General features: G+C 42.0%; 1 protein-coding gene across 8 annotated transcripts in view; it reads right to left on the bottom strand.

The window, feature by feature from the left end:
• The window catches only part of TRAPPC9 (trafficking protein particle complex subunit 9), a 525,236-nt gene that overhangs the window by 172,936 nt on the left and 327,142 nt on the right, over positions 1-25,158 (bottom strand). Inside the window, exon 23 of one of the 8 annotated variants that reach the window (XM_065054505.1) lies at positions 12,435-12,457. The exons of the other annotated variants lie outside the window; for them this stretch is intronic. Coding sequence (XP_064910577.1) covers positions 12,450-12,457 — 8 coding nt within the window. The 3' untranslated portion in view covers positions 12,435-12,449. Of the gene's footprint in view, positions 1-12,434; positions 12,458-25,158 lie in introns of those variants that run through there. 8 annotated transcript variants of the gene reach the window in all.

The following is a 25,158-nucleotide window of genomic DNA, read 5'->3' on the forward strand; positions in this document are numbered from 1 at the left end:
TAACCACTTCTTGTAACAAATCAATGCACTTCAAATTGTTCAACAACTTTCTCCAGTCTTCTCTTTATCTATTCTGCTAATAATAAAAAATTCTCCGCATATTTCACAAGTACTTTGGCCAGAAAAAAATCCACTTAAATAATCAGCAGTGAGATCTCTCCACTGGTACTCATGTATTATTCATTACTACGTAATCTCAACAGCTTGCTTAACATGCTAGGAGCTTCTCTAACTTCCCCAAAAGAAGCTGACAACAAACTTTTTCCCCATTTTAAGCACAAACAAATACAGTTTAGTCCATATGCCAAAGCCTTCCTGCTTCCTCTTCCCCAGTCCCTCAGTACAACTAATCACAGGAAAATCCATCAGATAAAAGTTTGACTAAATGACTTCTCAACTCATCTCCGGATGACAGTTTCAATCTGTTGTTTGAAATGGATAACCCTGACTGTGTTTGTACTCTTCCCTTTCCACGTGAATAAAAGCCAAAGCCACTCTAGAGCCCTCAATACAGGAAAGACGGTGACTAGGTGAGCTATGAAGGTCCCTTCCAACCAAAATGATTCCGTGATTTTATATACAATAGCAAAACCTCTCATTTTGCTTCAAGAGGCAGAAATTTAAAATGGAAAATAGTCCTTATACAAGTATTTAGAACACGAGTGCCACAACAGAGGCAGAGGAAGGAGAGAGAAACAGATGAGAAATTTCACCCTCTTATTTGGAGCAATCGGCTGGGCACAGGTATCTTTTCCAAGGACATGTTTTTGGGTGAAAATAAATCAGTATTGGCTGCACTAGATCTCACTCACCTAGTAGTCACCAGATACTCTTTTTTTGTGGAATTTGGAGCTCTCAAATGTAGCTTAAACCATTGTGATGAGAGCTGCCAACCCCAGAACAGCTAATTTCTACCTCCTGCCCATTTCTGTGATTTTTGTCTTCTTAAGGTGAACCCATCATATCAGCTACACTAAACCAAGGACCAGCCAACCACAATATCTTCTCTGAAGCTGCGTAGTAACTGATTTTCACTATTGCCAGTGAAACCATGCTGGGAAAGCAAACTCTTTGAGAGTGAAAGACAGCTGTTCTTTTCCTCCTTCCTTTATTGTCATCACGTCTTTGTCCTCCCCAGCTAGGAGCTTGTTTTCAGCCCAATGCCCTTGAAATTCAAGTATGCCATGTTATTTTCCCAGGGATAATATCCTTTTTCTTTAGCCACTAAGGGGTAAAGGATTATGGGTTGCCTAAGAAAAACATCTTCTCTTTCCCATCCGTTTTCATCACTGTCCAGCAGTTCAAACGAAGGCCAAAACATTATTTCCAAATAACTTTGCACATGCTGATAATCTTGTCGTATCCCAGTGTGGCTGAGCTGTAGGAATGACCCTGCACCTCCAGATTGCATTGAATGTTCTGCTACACCCGTCAATAAGCGAATCACTCCCAATCACATACTAAAATTGTATTGGCAAAACATGACTTTGATTCAACAGTCGTTGAAACAACTGAACATGGGGCAAAGTATCAGTTGTGTGCAGGCCATGAGAAGTAGTATAAAGCATCTTCTCATAATCTAAGTCTGGATTCTACAGGCTTTACAGGTTTTATTCTTACCCATTTTTTTAAAAAATTCAAAATACCTATTTCTGATTAGCCATCAATAATGCAGGATGCCTTTGAAATGACAGTTATTCTTTTTATTTCACTATAAAAGGTGACAAGAACAATTCTTTACATTGTGATGCTAAAGTGAGTTATGGAAAAATTCTACTAACCTAAAGGATATTGCACTGCTCTAACTAAATCACTGATTCCAGCAAAGAAGCCCTTCAATGACAGCTCAAAGTCATATGGCAAATCAGGCAAGAGAAATAAATATCTCTGAAAATCAGAGCGTAGATTTACAGCCGTTCAATTAATAATTGACCAAATTCTTCAACAGATATTAGAAAAATATTCTGATTTGCTATTAAAACTAGTTTTAGTTTGTAAAGGCCTCTTTTTTTATTATATTAATGCCCTTGCAGTATTAGACATATGGGTTGGAACATTTTTTTTTACCACACAAGACAGAGCAGACCCCAAAGAAACATGTTGTGAAGATCACATAAGTAGCAAAAATAACTGGGTCTATAGCACACCTTGAGAACTGCCAAAAATGTATCATTTTTATGAAGAAACAAACTTTTTAAGCGTGACTTTTGATGTCGTACAACACTGCCCCATATGTCCAACCAAATGCCATTTTTAAAGCCTGAGGATATATTTAGCTCAACATACATCATCCTGCTGTCATCATTCCATCGAACAAAGCAAAACACAAGGATCATGGTAAATGATGCATCCTCAGCTTGTGTCAAGAGCACAGCGGCGAAAGGACCGCAATACCAATAAAGTTGAAAATGAAGTCAAATAAGCTAAAGAAACCAGCAGAAGATGGCGTGATAGATATCAACGGATTTGAATTATGAAAAAAGAATGAAGAATGGAAATATAAAATACGCTGACATGCGAAGTGTATCTGTTCCTGACTAATCTCTGCTCCCCTGCCATTCACATAAGGCGCCATCTGATCTTTCAAGTTTCTGCAGGCACAATGAGCTCTTGGCTACATCCTGGGCTGGAGCAGCCAAATCTTTGCGATTCCACCTGGGCAGGACAGAATGCAAGTTATCACTTCCGACTGGCACCATTTCCTTTGCTCAGAGTGACCCTGCATGACAACTATATGCCTCATTACATCAGCCAAGAAATTAATGTACATCACCAGCCCAGTACAGCTGATTGCCATCTCAGTAGAAGTGTGGATTCAGTTGCCGAAATTCAAAACAACTGATGAGATTTTTGTATTTTTTTTTTTAACAGGAATATTTCACAATGCATTAAATTTAACTGTTTTGGCTACCACCTGCAGATACTTTTTGTTATTCTGTACTCAATATCCGTCACAACAAACCATTTGTTCATCTCACCTTCTTGCTAATAAACTGTATTTCTGATGCTTTGCTCTTTGACACACAGTCAATTATCTTGTACTGGTTTGTAAAGGATGAAGCCCCCTTTCCTCAATGGACTTGAATGTGCAATTCTTTTCCTAGCGCAAAGGAGCATCAGGAAGCAAAACCAACTGATTCAACCTGTGTTGAAGGACAGTACCAAGTTAAGACAGTTGTTGCACATAAGACAGTGTAGGCACATATCATTAAAATAATACTGTTATGGGTTTTTACCCAGTTTTTGAAGTAGGACTTAGAATAGGGGTTTTACTTGATTTTTAAGTAGAGTATAGAATGTACTTCAAGACATATCTCAGAGATGCTTCACAATCTGATAATACTGATCAAGCTTAAGGGAATCATTTTGTCCAGCACTTACCCACAACAGTAACTACTATTTAAGTTTAACAATATAAGCAAAAAATATAATCTAGGAACACAACAACAGCACAGTCATCTGGTTTTGAAAATGAGAGTTTGAGTAGAAAGTATAAGATAGCCACAGGCTTCCTCACTCTGTGGACAGGGTGAAATAGTCCTTGATACACTTCAGGTATCCAGATCAGAAGGCCACTATTTCCCACACTGGTTTGTTCAGATCTTCCTTTGAGACACAAAATAATTTGTAAAAGGAATGCCGAAAATCACCAGAGCAAGCAGCAGAACATTTCACACAATCACAGAATCACAGAACAGTTGGGGTTGGAAGGGACCTCTGGAGATCATCCAGTCCAACCCACCTGCTAAAGCAGGTTCACCAGAGCAGATCACACAGGAAGGTGTCCAGGTGGGTTTGAATGTTTCCAGAGAAGGAGACTCCACAGCCTCTCTGGGCAGCCTGTTCCAGGGCTCTGGCATCTCAAAGGAAAGAAGTTTCTCCTCATATTCAGATGGAACCTCCTGTGTTTCAGTCTGTGCCCATTGCCCCTCATTCTATCACTGGGCACCACTGAACAGAGTCTGGTCCATCCTCTTGACACCCACCTTTGTGATATTTATAAGCATTGACGAGATCCCCTCTCAGCTTCTGTTCTCCAGCTGAACAGCCCCAGCTCTCTCAGTCTCTCCTCATAGGAAAGATGCTCCAGACCCCTCATCACCTTCACAACCACTGGACTCCCTCCAGTAATTCCTTGTCCTTCTTAAACTGGGGAGCCCAGAACTGGACACAGAACTCCAGATGTGGCCTCACCAGGGCAGAGCAGAGGGGGAGGAACTACCTCCCTGACCTGCTGCTCACGCTCCTCCTAATGCACCCCAGGTACCATTGGCCTCCTGGCCACAAGTGCACATTGTTGGCTCATGGTCAACCTGTTGTCCACCAGAACTCCCCGGTCCTTCTCTGCAGAGCTGCTTTCCAGCAGGTCCACCCCAACCTGTACTGGTGCATCTTTCTTCAGATTTTTGTAAAACTGTTAGATCTTTAAATTACTTGTGAGTATTCCACCACTCTCTTAAAATTTGGTTTAGGTTGCCCAATAGGTTAAAAAGATAGTAGAGGGTGACAGAGATAAGCGCAAGCACAGAAAGCCTCTTTCCACAGGAATTCAATCTAAAAATACATATATATGGAGTGAATAGCAAGCAAATTCATAGTACAGATGTACCAAAACTGAATTTTGGTCTCAGCTGAGATAACTGCCTAAAGACTTGACAAGAAATGAAATCCCTTCTCCCATAAATTATATTAGTCAGAAAGTACATGTTCCTTTCAACATATATTTGGGGAGGAAATGGTTAATTTTGTTTTATTCCTTGAATGTCCCAATTAAGACATTTCTACTAAATAAGCAAGGTATTTCTGTATTGATTTTGGGGATTATCATTACCATTAGCTTGATGCATAGTTCGTCCAGTTCTACAAATTTAACATTATCAAGGTCAGATTAAAAAAACATCCATATGTAGACTTTTTGGGTTTTTTTTACTGTATTAACTAAGGGGAAATGTTTCTCTTATTTATCTCCATGAAAGGCAATTTATTTCCCTCGTGCGTTTTCGGGATACATATGCTGTAGCCTTTTTTTTTCTTCTAAAGCTAATTATTTCGTTTCATTAAAAAAAAAAAAAAAAAGAAAAAAAAGGTTATTTTCACAGAATTTTATATTTAAAACCTATCACATCCAAATCAAGCATTTTCCAACATCGCAAGGGGCACATTGTGCATGCAGGCTAGTTTCTGGAGACCTTCTCTGCCCAAAGGACAAGCCGAGCCAATTCACTGCCTCTCTGGGGAAATCCCTTCTCATCAACAAGAAGGTGCTGGTCCATAACAGTTTTTCTAGTATGAATTCACTAATTACTCATTTATTTCACCAAAGCTTTGCTTATATTTTGCTATTCTTATTACTAGACCAGGTAGCAAAGGTTACTCTATACAGATTGTGCTGTGTCAATCTGGGAGATCACTTCAGTTAGAGGGGTTTTAGGCATATTACGGTGAATCACAGAATCATAGAACGTCCTGAGTTGGAACGGACCCACAAGGATCAGAGTCCAACTCCTGTCCCTGCACAGCACAACCCCACAGTTCACACCGTGTGTCTGAGCATGTTGTCCAGTCTCTTCTTCAACAGTGTCAGGCTTGGGGCCGTGACACCTCCCTGGGGAGCCTGTGCCAGTGTCCAGCAACCTCTGGGTGAAGAACCTTCTCCTAATGTCCAACCTGAACCTCCCCTGGCACATCTTCCTGCCATTCCCTTGGGTTCTATCATTGGTCACTAAAGAGAAGAGTTCGGCACCTGCTCCTCCTCCTCCCCTTGTGAGGAAGCTGTAACCACCATGAGCTCTCCACTCAGTCTCCTCTTCTCCAGGCTGAACAAACCAAGTGACTTTAGCCACTCCTCACATGGTTTCGCCTCCAAACCCTTCAGATAATTCAAGGAACTTCAGATAACTCAAGGAACTTAGTAGTTTCATGGGAGAATAATACTTCTACAGGAAACATCCTCCTGTTGACTTTCCAAGCTTGTAGTTTGTCTTTGCAAATGCTAGGCCTACATTTCATTTTTATGAAGACTTGGTAATGAGCCCAACTCTACCACGGTTTGCTTAAAGTTCATTGATTTGGAAACTTTTGATGTGCATGGGAAATCGTTGCTAGGGGCCAGGTTACCCACTTCCATTCTGCTGCACTTGAAGAAAACCTTAATTTCTTCTTAGTGGTGCTTCTTTTGCAGTGTCCACCGGGCAGCTGTCCTACTGTGGTCTCAGAGCTCCCACACCTGCTTATTTTCTGCCTATTCGAAACACTGACGATACACCCACGGGGACTTTGAACTCTGCTCTTCTTGTGAGACAAGTAAAGCCCAAACTACCAAAACAACTTCATACAAAGACAGAAAAAAAGCCAGAGTGTGGAGACAGATATAGTCCAGGCTCTCACTCATGGAAGGAGAAGACTGAGCATTACTAGGGGAGCCCACGTACCAGCACACCTGAGGTTCAGATGGAAGTCTCCCATCTCAATTCACCACCTCTCATCATCTTGGCAATCTCCTCACAATGTAGCAAAGGAAGAAGAAGAAATTAAGTCTACAGGAGCGAAACAGCTGAATTTCAATTGGAAGAGTAATCAGGGGATGGCATCATTGTGAAGAGTAGAAAATCTCTAATAGAAAGGAAGCAGGAATGAGAGGATAGTCTATTTAGGCAGAGGAAATACTCTGTATCAGGGATACTGCCAGAAAAATAAGCAGTGATAGCAGCACTTCTTGAATATACTGATTATTCCTGCTAACAAACAGCACAAAACATATAAGACCGAAAACTAAACCAAACAATGTAGGCACAGGGATCTTCTTCTGGTCTTGACTGCCAGTTCCTTTCAGACAATAAGGACCCAAAATTTCAGGGCATGAAAATAACTTAGGGGAGTCAGAGTGATGCCTGTGGCTTCAGATACAGAATATATTCATAGCAGGAGGGTTGAAGGGCAGAGCTTGCCTGACAGCCTAAGGCATAACAATTTTTTTTCCTGTAGCGCAAATGCTTAGATTTGCTACCCAGAAAAGCATGATTTTTGTGAAGTGTGGCTTGACTTACTCTGAATCCAAATATGTTTTCTGTTGTTACGATGTAAAACTGAACATTGAGAATACAACAGCGCTGCAAGGTAAGAGTGTGAGTACTGCCTGTACTATTTACCTTGTGTATATGCCGTGTCTCACATAGCATCACGATGACACATAGTTTTCCACCTCATTCTGGGAAGTATTAAATATTTAAAGCATGGTCGAGCGTTCTATCTCAACTACAACAAAGTGAGATTTCCCATGAGATGGACTTTCTCCTCCTCTTATTAGTTCTCTCATGGTCCCTTGGCTGAAGAAGCCTCCAAGTCATTAAAGACACCCCTTCTCAAGCACTGATTTCTGTTTGAAGAAACGCTGCAAGGCACGTAGCATTTTACAAAGAGATGACACCGCTGCTTTGAGAGTGATGTGCTGAGATGAAAACACTGCACCTGTGTTTAGACAACAAATATTCCCCTTATCTAATCACAGTAATTCAGAGCTATTCATGCCACGGTAGCACGAAACAGACCATTAATCCTTATTTTTAACTATGACAATACATTTAGGTTTTGTTTTCTGTATTGCATAACCACCTTGATGCCATTAATGGTTGACACAGAGACAGATTTTCTGAGGTTAACTTATCCACACTGCAAATGAATCACTCAGATGAGCAGCCAGGCTTGGCAAGAACATAACTTTGTACCTACAAGTACCATTCTTGCTTCATTCTACATATATCTACTAATTCTATCTGAAATCAAATTTTGCTGACTTCCAGTTCTCGTTCCATGCCTCTCACGCAGAACCAAAGAGGCACAACAAGCACTTCAGAAGCTTCTTTGGTTTTTTCTACTTTTTAAAATGTTTTTTCCAATACAAAATATTCAATTTATTCTCTTGGCAGGTGTAAATGCTATCAGATAAGTACTCTTCTTTACCATCTTCTCAGGCTATTGACAAAGCAATTAATACCAAGGTTCTTACATTTTATAAGGATGTTTACTGGAACAGGTTCTGAAGCACTTTAAACACCACAAACTGATGCATAAACTATAAAGCGAGTCTCACCACCCTCTTTCCCTCAGCTTCCACAAGGCATTATGCTCACTGGTAGAAACACATAGCAGGGGATACACATTTTAAAGTCTCATTTCATGATTCTGCAGATAGCACTGACGATTGTTTTTAAGAAGCATCAGCAGGCTGTATTCTGTTCTTAATTTTTGGCACTGATGTGAAGTTTCCATTCAGTAATACATCCACCAGTGCTGGGGAGGTGTTAGAAAGGTGGGACAGAGGGTAGTTTCCTTCTTCCAGCATATGCTGCAATTATGTAGTGATTTTAATGCACATTCCGATGTAGGGTTGCATCCAATCAGTAGCTATGGTCAATGGGACCTTCCTTCTCTGGTGTGCCATATTTCACAGAATCACAGAATCCCAGAATGTCAGGGATTGGAAGGGACCTGGAAAGCTCATCCAGTGCAATCCCCCCATGGAGCAGGAACACCCAGATGAGGTTACACAGGAAGGTGTCCAGGCGGGTTGGAATGTCTGCACAGAAGGAGACTCCACAACCTCCCTGGGCAGCCTGGGCCAGGCTCTGCCACCCTCACCATGAAGGAGTTTCTTCTCCAGTTTAAGTGGAAACTCTTGTGTTCCAGTTTTAACCCAATGCTGCTTGTCCTATCATTGGTTGTCACCGAGAAGAGCCTGGCTCCATCCTCGTGACACTCACCCTTTACATATTGATCACCATGTATAAGGTCACCCCTCAGTCTCCTCTTGTCCAGCTCCAGAGCCCCAGCTCCCTCAGCCTGTCCTGCTGGAACTGAGGGGCCACAACTGGACACAATATTCCAGGTGTAGTCTCCCCAGGGCAGAGCAGAGGGGCAGGAGAACCTCTGACCTACTGACCACCCCCCTTCTCATCCACCCCAGGTACCATTGGCCTTCCTGGCCACAAGGGCCCAGTGCTGGCTCATGGTCATCCTGCTGTCCCCAGGGCCCCCAGGCCCCTTTCCCTTATGTTGCTCTCCAACAGCTCGTTCCCCAACTTACCCTGGAACCTGGGGTTATTCCTGCCCAGATACAAGACTCTACACTTGCCCTTGTTATATTTCATTAAATTTTTCCCCGCCCAGCTCTCCAGCCTTGTGTGTATTGCAGCAGGTCCTTAAAATTACAGCTGAGTTTCCCGGAGGAGCATTGTTGGTAGGTGGAAGTTGTGTTCAGGTGCACAGGGCTTTGCAAAACATGTATTTTATGTCACCCACAGCACCTACGGTACTGTTAGTGGTACAACATACCTAGAGACACTTATTTCTGTGTATTGCATATGGTCTTAATAGGTTAACTGTGAGTAAACAGCACAGCAATTGTATATTAGAAAAAACAGGTTAGCTTTTGAGAATTTTAGCCCCAATCTGCTTTGTATGTTTTTGTTTCACTTTGTTTATAAATGGAAAAAAAAAACAACAAACAACCTTATTTTTTTGTTTGTTTTCCTGGAAATGCTGATAGAAACCTTATTCTGTTTCCTTTTGTACTAAATACTGCAGATAAATAGCCTGAGGATAAATTAAAATTAGAAAAGGAATAATTCATCCTGTGAACCTGGCTTCTGCTGACACCAAACTTCTAAGAATACGCATTTCCTACTCACAGTTCTCTAATTCCTGCAGCACTCTTATGTTATGTTCATTAACTTCAACACTACTATAGATTATTTCCATACAGTCAGGAAAAAGAAAAAAGGTGCAAATGGAACAGAAAACAGAGCAAGGACTAGGAATGTTTCTTAGTTTAACAACAAAGTTCCAGGAGCAATAACATTTTCAAACACAAAATCCTCCTACACTGCGGTGTAAGAATCAATTTGTTTGCCTAGAAAACTTCTAAAGCTCTTGTGAGGGAAGAAAAGCTGAGACAAGACAACTCAACAATATCAGGAGATGGAAATTCTTAGAAAAGCTCCCTAGAGCAAATTACAGGCAAAAAAACCAGAAAGCTTCCAATGAAAAGACCACATATTCAATTAAAAATAATACTTAACATCCCCATCCTTACTTCAGCAGCATTGACCCCTTTTGCATGAGTCTTCATCCAGGAAATTATCAAAAATAAGTGCCAAAGTTTTTTGGTTTTTTTTTATTTGCAAGAGCTGTACTCAAACAGAAGACTTTCTGGTAAAAACTGGAAAGCCACAGGAGTTTGGAATCATTCACCGTAGTTCAGAAGCAATCAACTTAATCTCAACCGCAATGCAATAACTGCACAACAAAGCTATGAATAAGACAATACTTCTATGCACATGCCTATAAATTCAGCCAATTTCACAGCAAAAATAGATGAGAACATACACACATTTGAGAGAAAGGAGGAGACAGGAATCACAGAATCCCAGAATGTCAGGGGTTGGAAGGGCCCTGGAAAGCTCATCCAGTGCAATCCCCCCATGGAGCAGGAACACCCAGATGAGGTTACACAGGAAGGTGTCCAGGCGGGTTGGAATGTCTGCACAGAAGGAGACTCCACAACCTCCCTGGGCAGCCTGGGCCAGGCTCTGCCACCCTCACCAGGAACAAGTTTCTTCTCATATTTAAGTGGAACCTCTTGTACCCACTGCCCCTTGTCCTGTTGTAGCCAGTCATTAACATCACAAGACCTTTTTTTGTGAGACACAAGTACATCTGGATGCATGGGGTGACTGATATGCTCCACCCAAAAGATTTTCCTGGGCTTTTCCAGCCTGATCTCGCAGCCATGTGTTGAAAAGCAACCTAAATTCACCCTAGGTCGGTAACTCTGCTGTGACAGTGAAGATCTGGAAGTTTATTGCACTGCCTGTGGCAAAGCTAACGCGCCAAAGCAGTAATCTTGTCCATGTAAAAAATCCACATCCCCTCAACAGAAACATTTCAAGAAGCACCATTTACACAGCACAAATATGAACGATTTTAAGGGTCACCTCCAGGCGTTAGATGAGTCAGCTAACACTAGCAATTTTTTTTTCTGTGGGAACTTAATTATCACAGAATCACAGAGTGTCAGGGGTTGGAAGGGCCCTGGAAAGCTCATCCAGTGCAATCCCCCCATGGAGCAGGAACACCCAGATGAGGTTACACAGGAAGGTGTCCAGGCGGGTTGGAATGTCTGCACAGAAGGAGACTCCACAACCTCCCTGGGCAGCCTGGGCCAGGCTCTGCCACCCTCACCAGGAAGAAGTTTCTTCTCAAATTTAAGTGGAACCTCCTGTATTCCAGTTTGGACCCATTGCCCCTTGTCCTATCACTGGTTGTCACCGAGAAGAGCCTGGCTCCATCCTCCTGACGCTCACCCTTTATATATCTGTAACCATGAATGAGGTCACCCCTCAGTCTCGTCTTCTCCAGCTCCAGAGCCCCAGCTCCCTCAGCCTTTCCTCACACGGGAGATGCTCCACTCCCTTCAGCATCTTTGTTGCCCTGCGCTGGACTCTCTCCAGCAGTTCCCTGTCCTTCTGGAACTGAGGGGCCACAACTGGACACAATATTCCAGCTGTGGTCTCACCAGGGCAGAGTAGTGGAGTTTTTAGACGTGCAGAAATATAAATAAAGACATGAAGAGCGAACACATAACCTCCAATACTAGAACCTATGCCCTTGTTTCACTAAAATAAGGTTCATTGCAATAAGATGTATTTCATTATAAATGTGACAAGTTTAAAATCGCTTCCCCCAAAAAGAGATCTTTATTAAAGACAGACGCTCTGCAGAGGCATCAGTGCCTGTTCCTTTTTCTCCCTTCTAATTAAACCACAATTCTAACTTCTGCTTGAAATTTTCTCTGCCCAAGTGCAGGATATTCCAGAGGGCTGCAATGACACGACTTTGTACACACATGCGAACAGGATATCTCATCTGCATGATCGTAACTTTCCTTCAGATTCCAATTTATTCTGTAATGTATTACACAGCAGAGATTCATTCGCCTGATTTCCATAATGACAACAGTAGCTGCAAAAAAAGTACTTATCTACTAAATTGAAATGTGACATCTGTATCAAGGTAAACATCCAAGTTCCCTGAATACTTTATTGGCAGCCACACTATTTTAGCTTCAAAATAAATTTTCCCCAATAGCAGCTTTTATTTCATTTTTAATCCATCAGCTCTTCTAGCTTCGAATTCCCAGAGCTGCCCCTTCGAGTTTTTAATCTTATCTTCGTAGTGTGAAAGTGCTGTAGACCAGCACTTTTAAACACAATAATGCAACAGTTTTTGAAAGCTATATAAATTGTGTGAAAGACTACCCTATTAATTCCCTTTCTCATTACCCATTTTTCTCTTTTATTTACAGGGCTTGGGGACTTTAGAATTCAGTTACTCTGAGGGAAGGAAGAAGAACTTCAATTTCACTGGGACCTCCCCTCTGGCTCTTGACATTTTCAGGAACCTGTTAGACAAGAACACAGGGGTCAACTCAGACATGGAAATTATGCTAAGCCTAAAATGGATCAATTCTAGTTTGGAGCTCTCAAGATAATGACTTTGTGCTCAAGGTGATTTACAGATACAGTAGCCAAAAAAAAAAAATCTATCTTCAGAGTATCTGGTAGTACTAAGAAAACCCTGGCTGGAAAATAGGATGGTAACTGATTAAAGAGCACCACAGAATCACAGAATCACAGAATGTCAGGGATTGGAAGGGACCTGGAAAGCTCATCCAGTGCAATCCCCCCATGGAGCAGGAACACCCAGATGAGGTTACACAGGAAGGTGTCCAGGCGGGTTGGAATGTCTGCACAGAAGGAGACTCCACAACCTCCCTGGGCAGCCTGGGCCAGGCTCTGGCACCCTCACCAGGAACAAGTTTCTTCTCAGATTTAAGTGGAAACTTTTGTGTTCCAGTTTGGACCCATTGCCCCTTGTCCTATCATTGGTTGTCACCGAGAAGAGCCTGGCTCCATCCTCCTGACACTCACCCTTTATATATCTGTAACCATGAATGAGGTCACCCCTCAGTCTCCTCTTGTCCAGCTCCAGAGCCCCAGCTCCCTCAGCCTTTCCTCACACGGGAGATGCTCCACTCCCTTCAGCATCTTTGTTGCCCTGCGCTGGACTCTCTCCAGCAGTTCCCTGTCCTGCTGGAACTGAGGGGACACAACTGGACACAATATTCCAGGTGTGGTCTCCCCAGGGCAGAGCAGAGGGGCAGGAGAACCTCTCTGACCTACTGACCACCCCCTTCTAACCCACCCCAGGTACCATTGGCCTTCCTGGCCACAAGGGCCCAGTGCTGGCTCATGGTCATCCTGCTGTCCCCAGGACCCCCAGGTCCCTTTCTCCAGACAGTAAAGACAGTAAAGAAGCAACTGGTTGTTTTATTCTATGTACAAAGACCAAAATCTTTCCACCAGGTAGGAAAGAAATTATCCTGTGAGCTGTAAATAGACAATTTTCTTGTTTTAGATGTAACGTCTACAAGTAACAGACACGGAGGAACTGAAAGTAAATTTTCATTAGAATACTCTTGTTGAATTCAGATAATTAATTGAATACAAGCCTATTGCTTTATGAGACTTTGGCTTTTAAAACTGAAATCTCCGAGGAGGAAAAGGATTAAGAAGATGCCATGTGCCATTAATGAGTCACTGCTGAAATATTTTATGCGTCTTCTGCTCTGAGTTAGGAGGACTGACTTAAGCTACCTGGAAGTTATGAATATTAAAAATAAATGACAAAGCTTGTCTCAAAGGCAGCAAGTTCTTGCTGATATAATATTTTTCTGATCTGGGCTACTAAACTCCTCCAACAATCTGCATAAGGATTTCCCTAGATCAGGCAGGCTCCTTTTCCTTCTAGTGGTGCAGTGGCAGCTGAAAACCCTCTAAGAAAAGGAGGTTTGCATCTCTCCAAGCTCCCTTAAAAGAGATGTGACACATAAAAACCCTGTGCTTGCTTATTCAAGATAAAAAACTGATTTTGCTAGAATATACGATCTCAAAACCACTAACATCTGCAAGGGTGGTCAACTTACAACACCAAATGACATCCACCAGCACGAAGTATGATGCCCACCCAACCTCAGGTTTCCATTTGAGGCAATGTCCCCATCTCATGCATCTCCCCCATTTCAGACATCAATGGCATTCAGTGCCTTTGCAACTACTTAGACACTCATGAAATTTCACAGGTTCAAATGTTTCTTGCCTGCATCCCATCCAAAAATAAACCTTCAAAGATACGAGTACCCTTGGGCGGTGCTCAGTTCTGCCTTGTCACACATTCTGATTTGCTGAGAGAATTAATTGGCTTTGTGGAGCATGAAGAAAGAGAAATGGCAATATGTACCTCAATTAGACTCTATTTTTAAAATCATTTTTAAACTTCATAAATTATGAGACTTTAAGGACTTTAACAAGTTTGCTTGATTCACTTCGATCAAACAAGGTTAGGGACTCATTATGTCGCACATTCAGCAGTTTAAGAATATTAAAATATGCCATCCAGTCAATTTTTCTGTAAGCGACTTCGAAGCGCACAGTAAGCAGATCTAAAAAGCCCTGTAATTCGCAACTGGCAATCATCATCCTGGTAACACTCTAAGAGGCTTTCTCAATTCCACTGGTGTTTAAATTCATGAGCCAAAACACATCATGAGTTGACTTTTATTGCTGTCAAGAACAGCAATATAGATTCTCTTATTTAGCCTTTTGTGACTTATTGGGATCCTCTGGGTGTCTGAGATGAAGTTTGTGCTTCACTGAACAGTAGATTGAGACTCTCCCATTTTTATGATATAAAGACAAAGCACGTTCCTTTAGAAACAACCTTAGAGCCTGAAGTCAGAACCCACTGGCTCCTTCTAACCAAACATACATCAGTTCTTAATTATCAGACATCTTTAGCATGGCAACGATTGAGGGTGAATGCATCAACTCAGAAAGAGAACACGACCTTCTGCCAGAAAACTGAGACCGCTTTGCCATGCCCTGCCAGTGTCTAAAGGGAATATTATATAAATGGATCGAGGAGGAAACACATGACATGTCACTGACAAAGTAATCTGGCATCGCGAAAGTACCGGTGGCTACAGCTTCACCAAAGGATCAATAAATGTGCAAATAGCAGCCTCGTTAGAAATCATTGCTTTCCATCCAATATCTGGTGATAAACCCCATGGCAGCATTTACTACATGTCATTGGCTTCGTTAAATAAATCAGTCCATCCTCATCCGCCCACAAAGCCAACTCTGGAAGTCTATGGGAAATACTGATTTTTCTTGCCCATGTTCAGGTCAGAGAGGCAATGCAATAAAATAGATTAAGACAACTACTCCCTTTCCAACTTGTAATTAGAGCCTTGAAACTGTGTTTCTAGGTCCTGGTTTGGGATCTGTTGTCAATTCACTTTGACCTTAGGCAAGCAAATTTCAACACTCAGGAACTTGCTTCTTGCTATAAAGGACAGTCAACTTATCTCACAACACTGGTTGTTTGGCTTTGAGGCTTTTTTGCTCTTTTAAGTTTTAATGATTGAATAAAATCCATTTCAGTTTGAGTTCATTAGCTAAAATGCATCAGTAGGTAAGATCATTATGTGTGAAAGAGTATGGATGTGAGCATCCCTGTATGTCAAGGGAGAAGAACAGACTCTCCAGAGCACAATTTGCAGAAACTACCCGCACCATGAGCAGAGAAGGTTTTTCTTGCATTGCCTCCACTGGGATGATGTGGCAGGTGCAACCCCTGCCCCCAACAACATCAGAAACTTCTAGACTGATCATAGAATTATAGCATCGTTTCAGCTGGAAGAGACCTGCAAGATCATCAAGTCCAACCATCAGCCTAGCACTGGCACTAAACCATGTCCCTAAGAACTGAAACTAAGCATCTTTTAAACCCCTCCAGGGATGGTGACTCCACCAGTTCCCTGGGCAGCTTGTTCCAATGCCTGACAACCCTTTCCATGAAGAAATCTTTCCTAATATCCAATCTGAACCTTTCCTGGACCACTATGGTCATGTACATGCCTCTTGGTCAATGAAACGCCTCAGTTAAGAGAAGTTTCTAGACCACTGAGAATATATGACCACAGATCAGGTTCAACATGGGTATAAATGAGTCCTGCTGGAGACCCCATTTTGAGCAGGTCCTCCTTGGAGCGGTAGGTTTGCAGTTGGGGACTCTCTTCTTGGGCTGGGAAACCACCTCGGGAAACTCCTTGAAGACTATTGGTGAGTGATTGAGTGATTGTGTCTTCTAGGCTGCCCTTCAAAGTCCTCACCTTATGAGTGAGTGCACATTTGGAATCGTCATTCCAAATTTTGGGGACCCTCTGAACTTGTGTTGACCATGTAGTAACTCAAGCCCAACCGGTATCCTGAATGTGTAACGTTGTCAGAGTGCTGAATGGCTTTGAACAGCAAAGAGAAAGAGTTAAGGAAGTTAAATCAAGAAAACAAGAAATAGTGATTTTGATTATTAGTTTTAGGTAGGATGCAGAACTACTTCCCTTCTATTGCAAAGACCAAAATCAGTAAGGAAATTTTAGCTACATAAATGGTAGGGAGCTGTGAGCCCACAAAAGGCACTCCTGCCGTCCAAAGCAAAAGAACAATGATGGCAGCTGCCTCATTCCACTGTGATCCACAAGAAGTGGTTTGGCATGAAGGGATACAAGAGATTAGAAATAGAGTTTATCATGAAATCTAATACTCTCAGATTCAACTTATATGTTCAATATTTAACACACAGCAGAGATCTCAAAGCACATTGTGCCAAACCTTCCATATAGCGTAGAAGAGTCTTTATGGAATAGGCACAGCACTTAATCATTGATCCTTCTTTGATCATCTTTTTTATCATCAACAATGAGCACAGTATGAAAAATACTCATTTCTTCAGACTGCAGCTGATAGCTGAGGTAGTTGCACCACGCAACAGCTACAAGGAGAACCCTTGTTCACACTCTACACACATAAAAAGAACCAAAAAAAAAATCTACATCTTCTGAAAGACATTAACATGAGAAGAGTCCACTCTTTTAAGAGGAGTAGAAGAAGAAAAAAAATTGCTCTCCTTTTCAACAGCCTTATTTTGTCTTTTATTGCTCTTCAGCTTTAGATGGTGATTCCAAAATTTGGAGAAGAATCGTTCTCACTAAAATCATGCTCAGACCAGTCTCAACAGCATCAAGTGTTCCCGGTATTTCCAGACTGGAAGAAACGTGTCTCTAAAATGTTGTAGGAAGTCTCCCAAATTCAAACTGGCAGTCTGCGTTAGGATCAAGCAAACACTAGCAATTCACATTATAAATTCAGACTGTTCCACCCTCTTTCCTCACGTTGTCTACTTTAATTTTTGGGACAAGAACGTGAGTTTTATGGCATTTCTATTATAATTTATTTCTAGCTTAGAGGCTGAATATTAAAAGCATAGCAGTGTGCCCTTATGAAGTGTCAAGCATCCTTAACTAGCTTCCACATAAAAGATTCACAAATCCACACAAAGTCCTTGAAACGTTTGGAGTTTGAGGCTCAGCTTTGAACGAAGGAGAGCTCTCATTTTGTCTCCCATTTCTGATTGTACAACCTGTGACAGCAGTGTGCTGTCTCTGCTTGTCTAACTCAGTGATTTCAAGGTGATTTACTTTTTCGGGGGCATTGTACATCCACCTGCTGAGAGTTAAACAAAACTTCCATCTTTCATTACTGTTCTGGTAATCACATAGTTGTGGAATGAACCACAGTTCCTATGTGGCAAAAAATACCCAGCCTATCACATGAAAGTAAATGGGTTTTTTTCCATCTCTTCCTTATGGAGAAAGAAGGAATAAAGGGACAGTTCTTGACTCTTAAAGTTGGTGCCAACTCTGTAGTTTTTCCAGTTTTAGGCTAATTTTTTCCGAGCAGTACATCACGGAGCAGCTGCATCCCACATATTGTGAGCATCAGCTATGCAGAGTCTCTAGACTTATTTTGAAGACAGAAATGCTATTCAAGAGTGAAATATCAAAAAATACAGGATTTTCAATCTTCAGATTGCATTTTTGCTAGGTAGGATACAAGATGCACATTCAGGTCATTAAACTGTCTCTTCAGAATATATTTATAGGAGTTGTACGAGCAAAGAGAGCTCCTGCAGAGGCAGGGAGCTTGGATCCCATGGAAAAACACCTGCTCCTCTGGCCAGCAGAGCATAGAATCTTACTCATAGAATCACAGAATGTTCCAGGTTGGAATGGACCCACGAGGATCATTGAGTCCAACTCCTGTCCCTGCATAGCACAACCCCACAGTTCACACCGTGTGTCTGAGGACGTTGTCCAGTCTCTTCTTGAACACTGTCAGGTTGGGGCCGTGACACCACCCTGAGGAGCCTGTTTAGTGTCCAGCACCCTCTGGGTGAAGAACCTTCTCCTAATATCCAACCTGAACCTTGAACTCTTGTGAAACCGTATGGTCAACACTGGGCTGTCACTGCCTTATTTCATACTTAAGGTCAAACCCACCATCCCAGAAGTGACCGGAGTGCCATACATAGTCATATACATACATATATATATATAGATACACCAAAGCTATCTTTAGTTTTGTTGCCAGTGCCAGGCTGTCCATACAGGGCTGATTCACCTCTCTCTCCCATATCAGGTCTGCAGCACAGCATCAGTAAGAACACATGGACAAGAGCTCCTGTTTTACCTCCAGAGCAGAATGATGTCTGATTATGGCCTTTTGTACCGTTAAAATAGCTCTGAATGACCAGCCAGAGAGATTTTCTTCCAGCAGTGAGAAGACACAGTTCGATAACGCAACATTTCATTGTAAACAAAGGGCTTTTTGGCTTCTCGCCCGACAGATCCGTGACACCCACACGCTGTGCAAACTCTTTATGTCCTGGTGCAAACAAGACCATTTCGATTTACACAGGATGTAAGATATAAAATCTACGACTGACAGGTTTTTTTCTAACACAGTACATGAGGAAACTGTTCAAAACAGCAAATGGCTACCAGCAAAAAACAAGCAGAGACAGATAAAATAACAGTGCATCACCTAATGAAAGAGCAGCTCTGAAGTCAGTTCTCTTTGGGTTCTTTCATTCTAACTTGTTGACTGGAGTGCTCTAAGCCCAGAAACCGGTTTTCAGGCCTATCTGGAAAAAAACCCTGAATAAAGCACTACTCATAATGTAACAATGTATTCAGCTTATCAAAACTGTTCTGTTACTTAGCTTTATGAAATTGCAGGAGTATCAAGAGATCTTAAAGACAAACACAGGTTCTAATTTACTACAATACAAGTGTGCGAAGTGCAGGAGAAAAAACAAGGACATGCTGAAACCTGCATTTTCTTTCAAACAAGCAAGATTTGAAACTGATTACTTGACTTGAGGGGGAAATAACTATTTGATAATGTTTGAAATCAAGAGTAGAAGCTATTTTAGAAACAGTCACTATAGAGCATCTCCTCATTATTTGCTGGCACAATGCAGTACGAATTTATGAATGTGCCCTGCATATGGCACTGGAGGGATTTTTATCACTATCCTTTACCTTATGGCTTGCAAGTGATGTTAAATCATAGAATTATAGAATTATTTTGGTTGGAAAAGACCATCCAGATCATCATTTAAGATCATTGAGTCCAAACATTGACCTAATACTGCCAAGTTCACCTCTAAACCTTGTCCCTAAGTGCCACATCTACACATCTTTTAAACACCTCCAGGGATGGTGACTCCACCACTGCCCTGGGCAGCCTGTTCCAATGCCTGACAACCCTTTCTGTGAAGACATTTTTCCTAATATCCAATCTGAACCTCCCCTGGTGCAACTTGAGGCCATTTCCTCTCATCCTGTCACTTGTTCCTTGGGAGAAGAGACCAACCCCCTCCATGCTCCAAGCTCCTTTCAGGCAGTTCAGAGATCAGAAGGTCTCCCCTCAGTTCCTGTTCTCCAGCTGAACCCCCCAGGTCCCTCAGCCGCTCCCATCACACTTGTGCTCCAGCCCCTCACCAGCTCCTATTACACAGTGTAATAGGCTTATCTCTGTTTAAAATAACTTTCTTTATCTCAGAAGAACTGAAAAAAACCTCTTAGAATACCTGAAAAATTAACTTCACAAGTAATTTTAAAAGTGAAAGAAAAGAAGGCCCAATCAAGCTCCTATCCCTAACATATTCACTGAGCCAGTAGGCTCCACTCCCTGATTCAAAAAGCTATTTTGCTGGTGCATATACACACGGAATTAAAACTCATGTTACTTTTGCAAGACGCTCAAATCCAACTAGGACTCCACGCCAAGACCATCAGCTTTGCACAAAATACTTAGAGAAACAGAAGAATAATCTCAAGTTTCTGAAAATTAAATCTCAGTTTTTCTGGGCCATAGGCAATAGGACTGTTCCCATTCCCAAGGCTCACATGTACAGGCAATGATCCAGAAGACCCTGAACTCTTACTCATGGCCATACACTTTGCTACTGGGAGCCTATGCTCAGTCCCTTATTCTGTTCTGGAATCACCTCACCGCTTTGTCTTGGTTTTATGGTGTAGATATTAGTAGTTAGCTTACTTTAACTAAAAATATAAACAAGTGTTAACACATAAACACAAATAAATGCTTGGTAACCTTCCGTATTGTCACCTGTTACTCAAATTCAAGCTGCTGGAGATCACAGAATCACAGAATGGACTGGGTTGGAAAAGACCTCAGAGATCATCCAGTCCAACCCTTGGTCCAACTCCAGTCCATTGACTAGATCATGGCACTAAGTGCCATGTCCAATCTCAGTTTAAAAACCTCCAGGGCCGGTGAGTCCAACACCTCCCTGGGCAGCCATTCCAATGCCTGACCACTCTCTCTGCAAAGAATTGCTTTCTAATAGCCAGCCTACATTTCCCCTGGTAGAGTTGAAGCCCATGGCCCCTTGTCCTATTGCTGACTGCCTGGGGTATTGCTCTCAGCACGTCTTAAACCATGATTTGATGGGACTTTTGAAACCCAGAGCCTTCAGAAAATCTCTCGGGTTGCTAAATTCCAACATGACCAGACTCAGGTGTTCTTTCTTTTCCTGTTCTCTTATTTATCCTTTTCATGTGACTTCAGTGCATTGTTTTTGAAGAAAGAGGAAAACTGGAACCCTTCTATTGCTCCTTCTCCAATTTTCTGCAGAACCTGGAACGAAACTTCACCACTTTCAAATTAGATGTTAAATCTGTGCAGTTTACTACACGTCCTGCTTCCGCTATTAATTAACAGTTCAAAATAAAGACATCCATGTCCTGCGACTCTGCTGGAATGCAATTATAAAATGTGATGCTGTAGAAAAGCCAAGGGTACTGAGCTACTTGCCATGATGTTCTGCGAGATGTGGTGTTACTATCGTGCAACACCAAAATCAGCAGGAGAACAACAGTGGTTCCTGTTATTGACATCAACTTGTCTATGAAGAGAATATCCACTGGGTAACTGAAGCTTAGGAGAAATTTTGGGGATGGATGTGAGGACGTCGATGGGAAGAAGAGTCAAAAATAACTGGAAATTAAGAGTAAAATGAGTCAAAGCAAAGGAACAGCTCCAAACAGCATTAAACCCTTGTACTTCAGTTTATTCCTGTCACAGACAGCAGCTACAAAAGCGGACTGAATATTTATCAGTGAACCGGAACAGTAGCAGCTCTGCTGTGCCTCTTCCATTTAAAATCATCATGGATCAATAAGTGGCTCAAGGTCGGAAAAATTATTATGAGAAGACCTAAAATCTTGGAAAAAAACCCCAAAACATCATCCTATTGGAAAGTGTCAAAACCAGCAACTTCCTGGCTGATATTTCTTCCAAATATTATTTACAGAATCACAGAATGTCAGGGGTTGGAAGGGACCTGGAAAGCTCATCCAGTGCAATCCCCCCATGGAGCAGGAACACCCAGATGAGGTTACACAGGAAGGTGTCCAGGCGGGTTGGAATGTCTGCACAGAAGGAGACTCCACAACCTCCCTGGGCAGCCTGGGCCAGGCTCTGCCACCCTCACCATGAAGAAGTTTCTTCTCCCGGAACCTCCTGTGTTCCAGTTTGTACCCATTACCCCTTGTCCTATCATTGGTTGTCACCGAGAAGAGCCTGGCTCCATCCTCCTGACACTCACCCTTCATATATCTGTAAACATGAATGAAGTCACCCCTCATTTACCTGCATAACAGTAAAACCCACATCCCTTTCTGTATGTAGCAGATATGTTGTCATATTTTTCAAATTCTTTGAAGAATTTGGAAAATCCAGATATCTCCTAATAAAATCGCATTATCTCAGGAGTACTGTAATGAGAATTTTCACAGTCTAGCGACAAATTTCAGAAGTAATATTTTTGTTCATTCTATAAAAAGATACCTTGAGCACTCTGATTGGTATCTTCATATTTCATCAATTTAACTGAATATATGTCTTGATTTTTCTTGAATAAAGAACTAATACAGATATGAAAATTAAACAAATCCTGGTTTGATTCCACCATAATCCAGAAAGTCGTTAAATAAATTCATCGTTGCGGACTCTGTTTAGCAGTGATTATTTCTAATGCCAAAAGATTATTTTTTTATATATATATATGAGAAAGATAATTAACATATATAGAATTATATTATCAGAACATGGATGCTGTAGACATGCAGAAGATGAATGAAAAACAAGAAAAAGAAATCATCGTACATGTCAAAGAAAGAAGACAAGCTTTTCAGGCCGAAGAAGATGCCCTCACAAGTCCTCCTGATTTCCATTGTATCTTTTAGTAACCCCACAATTTCTAAAGTTAAACATTAAGAGACTGCCCAAGGCAACAGAGCAACAGTTATTGAGTTGGAAAGTGAGGAACTGAACCTAGAACCTTTCATTGAATGATTCCATAGCCTAAATGTTCTTTTACCCACACGTTTACCCAGATAATCTTGGTATCTGCTTGTCACATACAAATGAGGCCAGATTAAAGGTTCACATTTGGATTAATTCAAGCAAGGTGCTCCCAGAATAATGTTTTCATCTACAAGATCAGAATTAATTACTCACCATTTATTTGAATACATGAGGAGGACAACATTATGTTTCTGATCCTCTCAAATTAATTTTAGTCACTTAAATTGTGCCTCGCAAACGAGCTGGCACTCAGCGATTTTGGGACACGGTGTTACTCTCAAGGATTTGATAAGGACTAAGTCAACGATTCAGATTGAAGACAACATCTGGCAGCTCAGGACTTTGCCGAAGCGAGAGGGTTGCCTGAGACAGGGGAACAAGCTGTTGCAACCAAAACTCAGCTGCATCCATGCACTCAGGGCTCAAGTTCTGATTTGTCAGTTAACAGCATATTAATCAGAGAGCCTGATGTTCCCATCAAGGGGAATTTAAACTTTAGTGGCGTGTTTTGAATAGAAGAACTATTTAAGAAGCAAATCTATTTCTGCAGTGTAACATATAACACATGGTCAGTTGTGAAGACAACTCTTAAAGCCCTGTGTTCTTCATGTTTCCCAAATTTTTTTTTTCTCCTTCCCTGTAAGAAGCATCTTCACTTGGCCCTTCTGTCCGTGTCATTTCCCACACCTCGATGGGCATGTTTCTTGGAGAAATTACAAGAGGCAATGGGAACAAACTGGAACACAGGAGGTTCCACTTAAATTTGAGAAGAAACTTGTTCCTGGTGAGGGTGGCAGAGCCTGGCCCAGGCTGCCCAGGGAGGTTGTGGAGTCTCCTTCTGTGCAGACATTCCAACCCGCCTGGACACCTTCCTGTGTAACCTCATCTGGGTGTTCCTGCTCCATGGGGGGATTGGACTGGATGAGCTTTCCAGGTCCCTTCCAACCCCTGACATTCTGGGATTCTGTGAAATCTGTTATTTATAGGAAAGAGGCACAGCTCAAATCAGCCAGCATGGCATTGGATGGATACCCATGAGTAGCTCCTGTTATCCAGCATCGCTGCATGTCCTGGAGCCTCTCAGTTATAAATGATAGAATCACAGAATGGCTGGGGTTGGAAGGGACCTCTGGAGACCATCCAGTCCAACCCACCGGCTAAAGCAGGTTCACCAGAGCAGATCACACAAGAATGTGTCCAGGTGGGTTTGAATGTATTCAGAGAAGGAGACTCCACAACCTCTCTGGGCAGCCTGGTCCAGGGCTCTGACACCTCAAAGGAAAGAAGTTTCTCCTCATGCTTAGGTGGAACCTCCTGTGCTTCAGTCTGTGCCTGTTGCCCCTCATCCTAAATAAATAAGCCTTTGAAAATGAGGGAGCTTGGGCTTAGGGTTGACAGAATCACAGAATCACAGAATGGACTGGGTTGGAAAAGACCTCAGAGATCATCCAGTCCGACCCTTGGTCCAACTCCAGTCCATTGACTAGATCATGGCACTAAGTGCCATGTCCAATCTCAGCTTAAAAACCTCCAGTGACGGTGAGTCCAGCACCTCCCTGGGCAGCCATTCCAATGCCTGACCACTCTCTCTGCAAAGAATTGCTTTCTAATAGCCAGCCTACATTTCCCCTGGCAGAGTTGAAGCCCATGCCTCCTACTGCTGACTGCCTGGGAGAAGTTATGATGCCTTGAAGGACAATTTCATTCTGATCTCTGCAGCTCCCAGTTGACAGTTGGCAGCAGGAATTAAAGAAAAATGTATTTCTCAATTTCTTGAAGCTCAAGTCCAGAGCAACTCCAGAACCTTTTTAATCAAATACACTATTACATCTCATATGGAAGTGACCTGGAAGAAGTCTACTTTGACTTCCCATATTACAGAGATGAACACGCCGTCCTTCAAAGTGCTCAAACCACAACTCTGCCAAAACATTACAATTAGGAGGTACCTCCAGTATTAGTGTTTTATTCCCCAGGTTTGAAAGCCAGCGACCCCCTCTACCATACTAGGCAAAAAGGAATTATGGGCAGTAGCTAAACTGTAGCTGCAATGAAGGGGCATTTCTTTTAGTAATTAATTCTTGACTCAAGTGCTGGGCTAAATAAACCCTCTAAGACCAAACTTAATGTTTAAATTTAGGCCATTTGTTAGTTTTATCTGATTTGAATGCTCAAGAGCAGCTGAGCAAAAGTGATGCTATTGGGTTACAGGTGATTCTCTACTTTCTGGAAAGCTGTCAGA

Source organism: Columba livia, chromosome 2 (genome assembly GCF_036013475.1).
Source record: "Columba livia isolate bColLiv1 breed racing homer chromosome 2, bColLiv1.pat.W.v2, whole genome shotgun sequence".
Classification (NCBI taxonomy): domain Eukaryota; kingdom Metazoa; phylum Chordata; class Aves; order Columbiformes; family Columbidae; genus Columba; species Columba livia.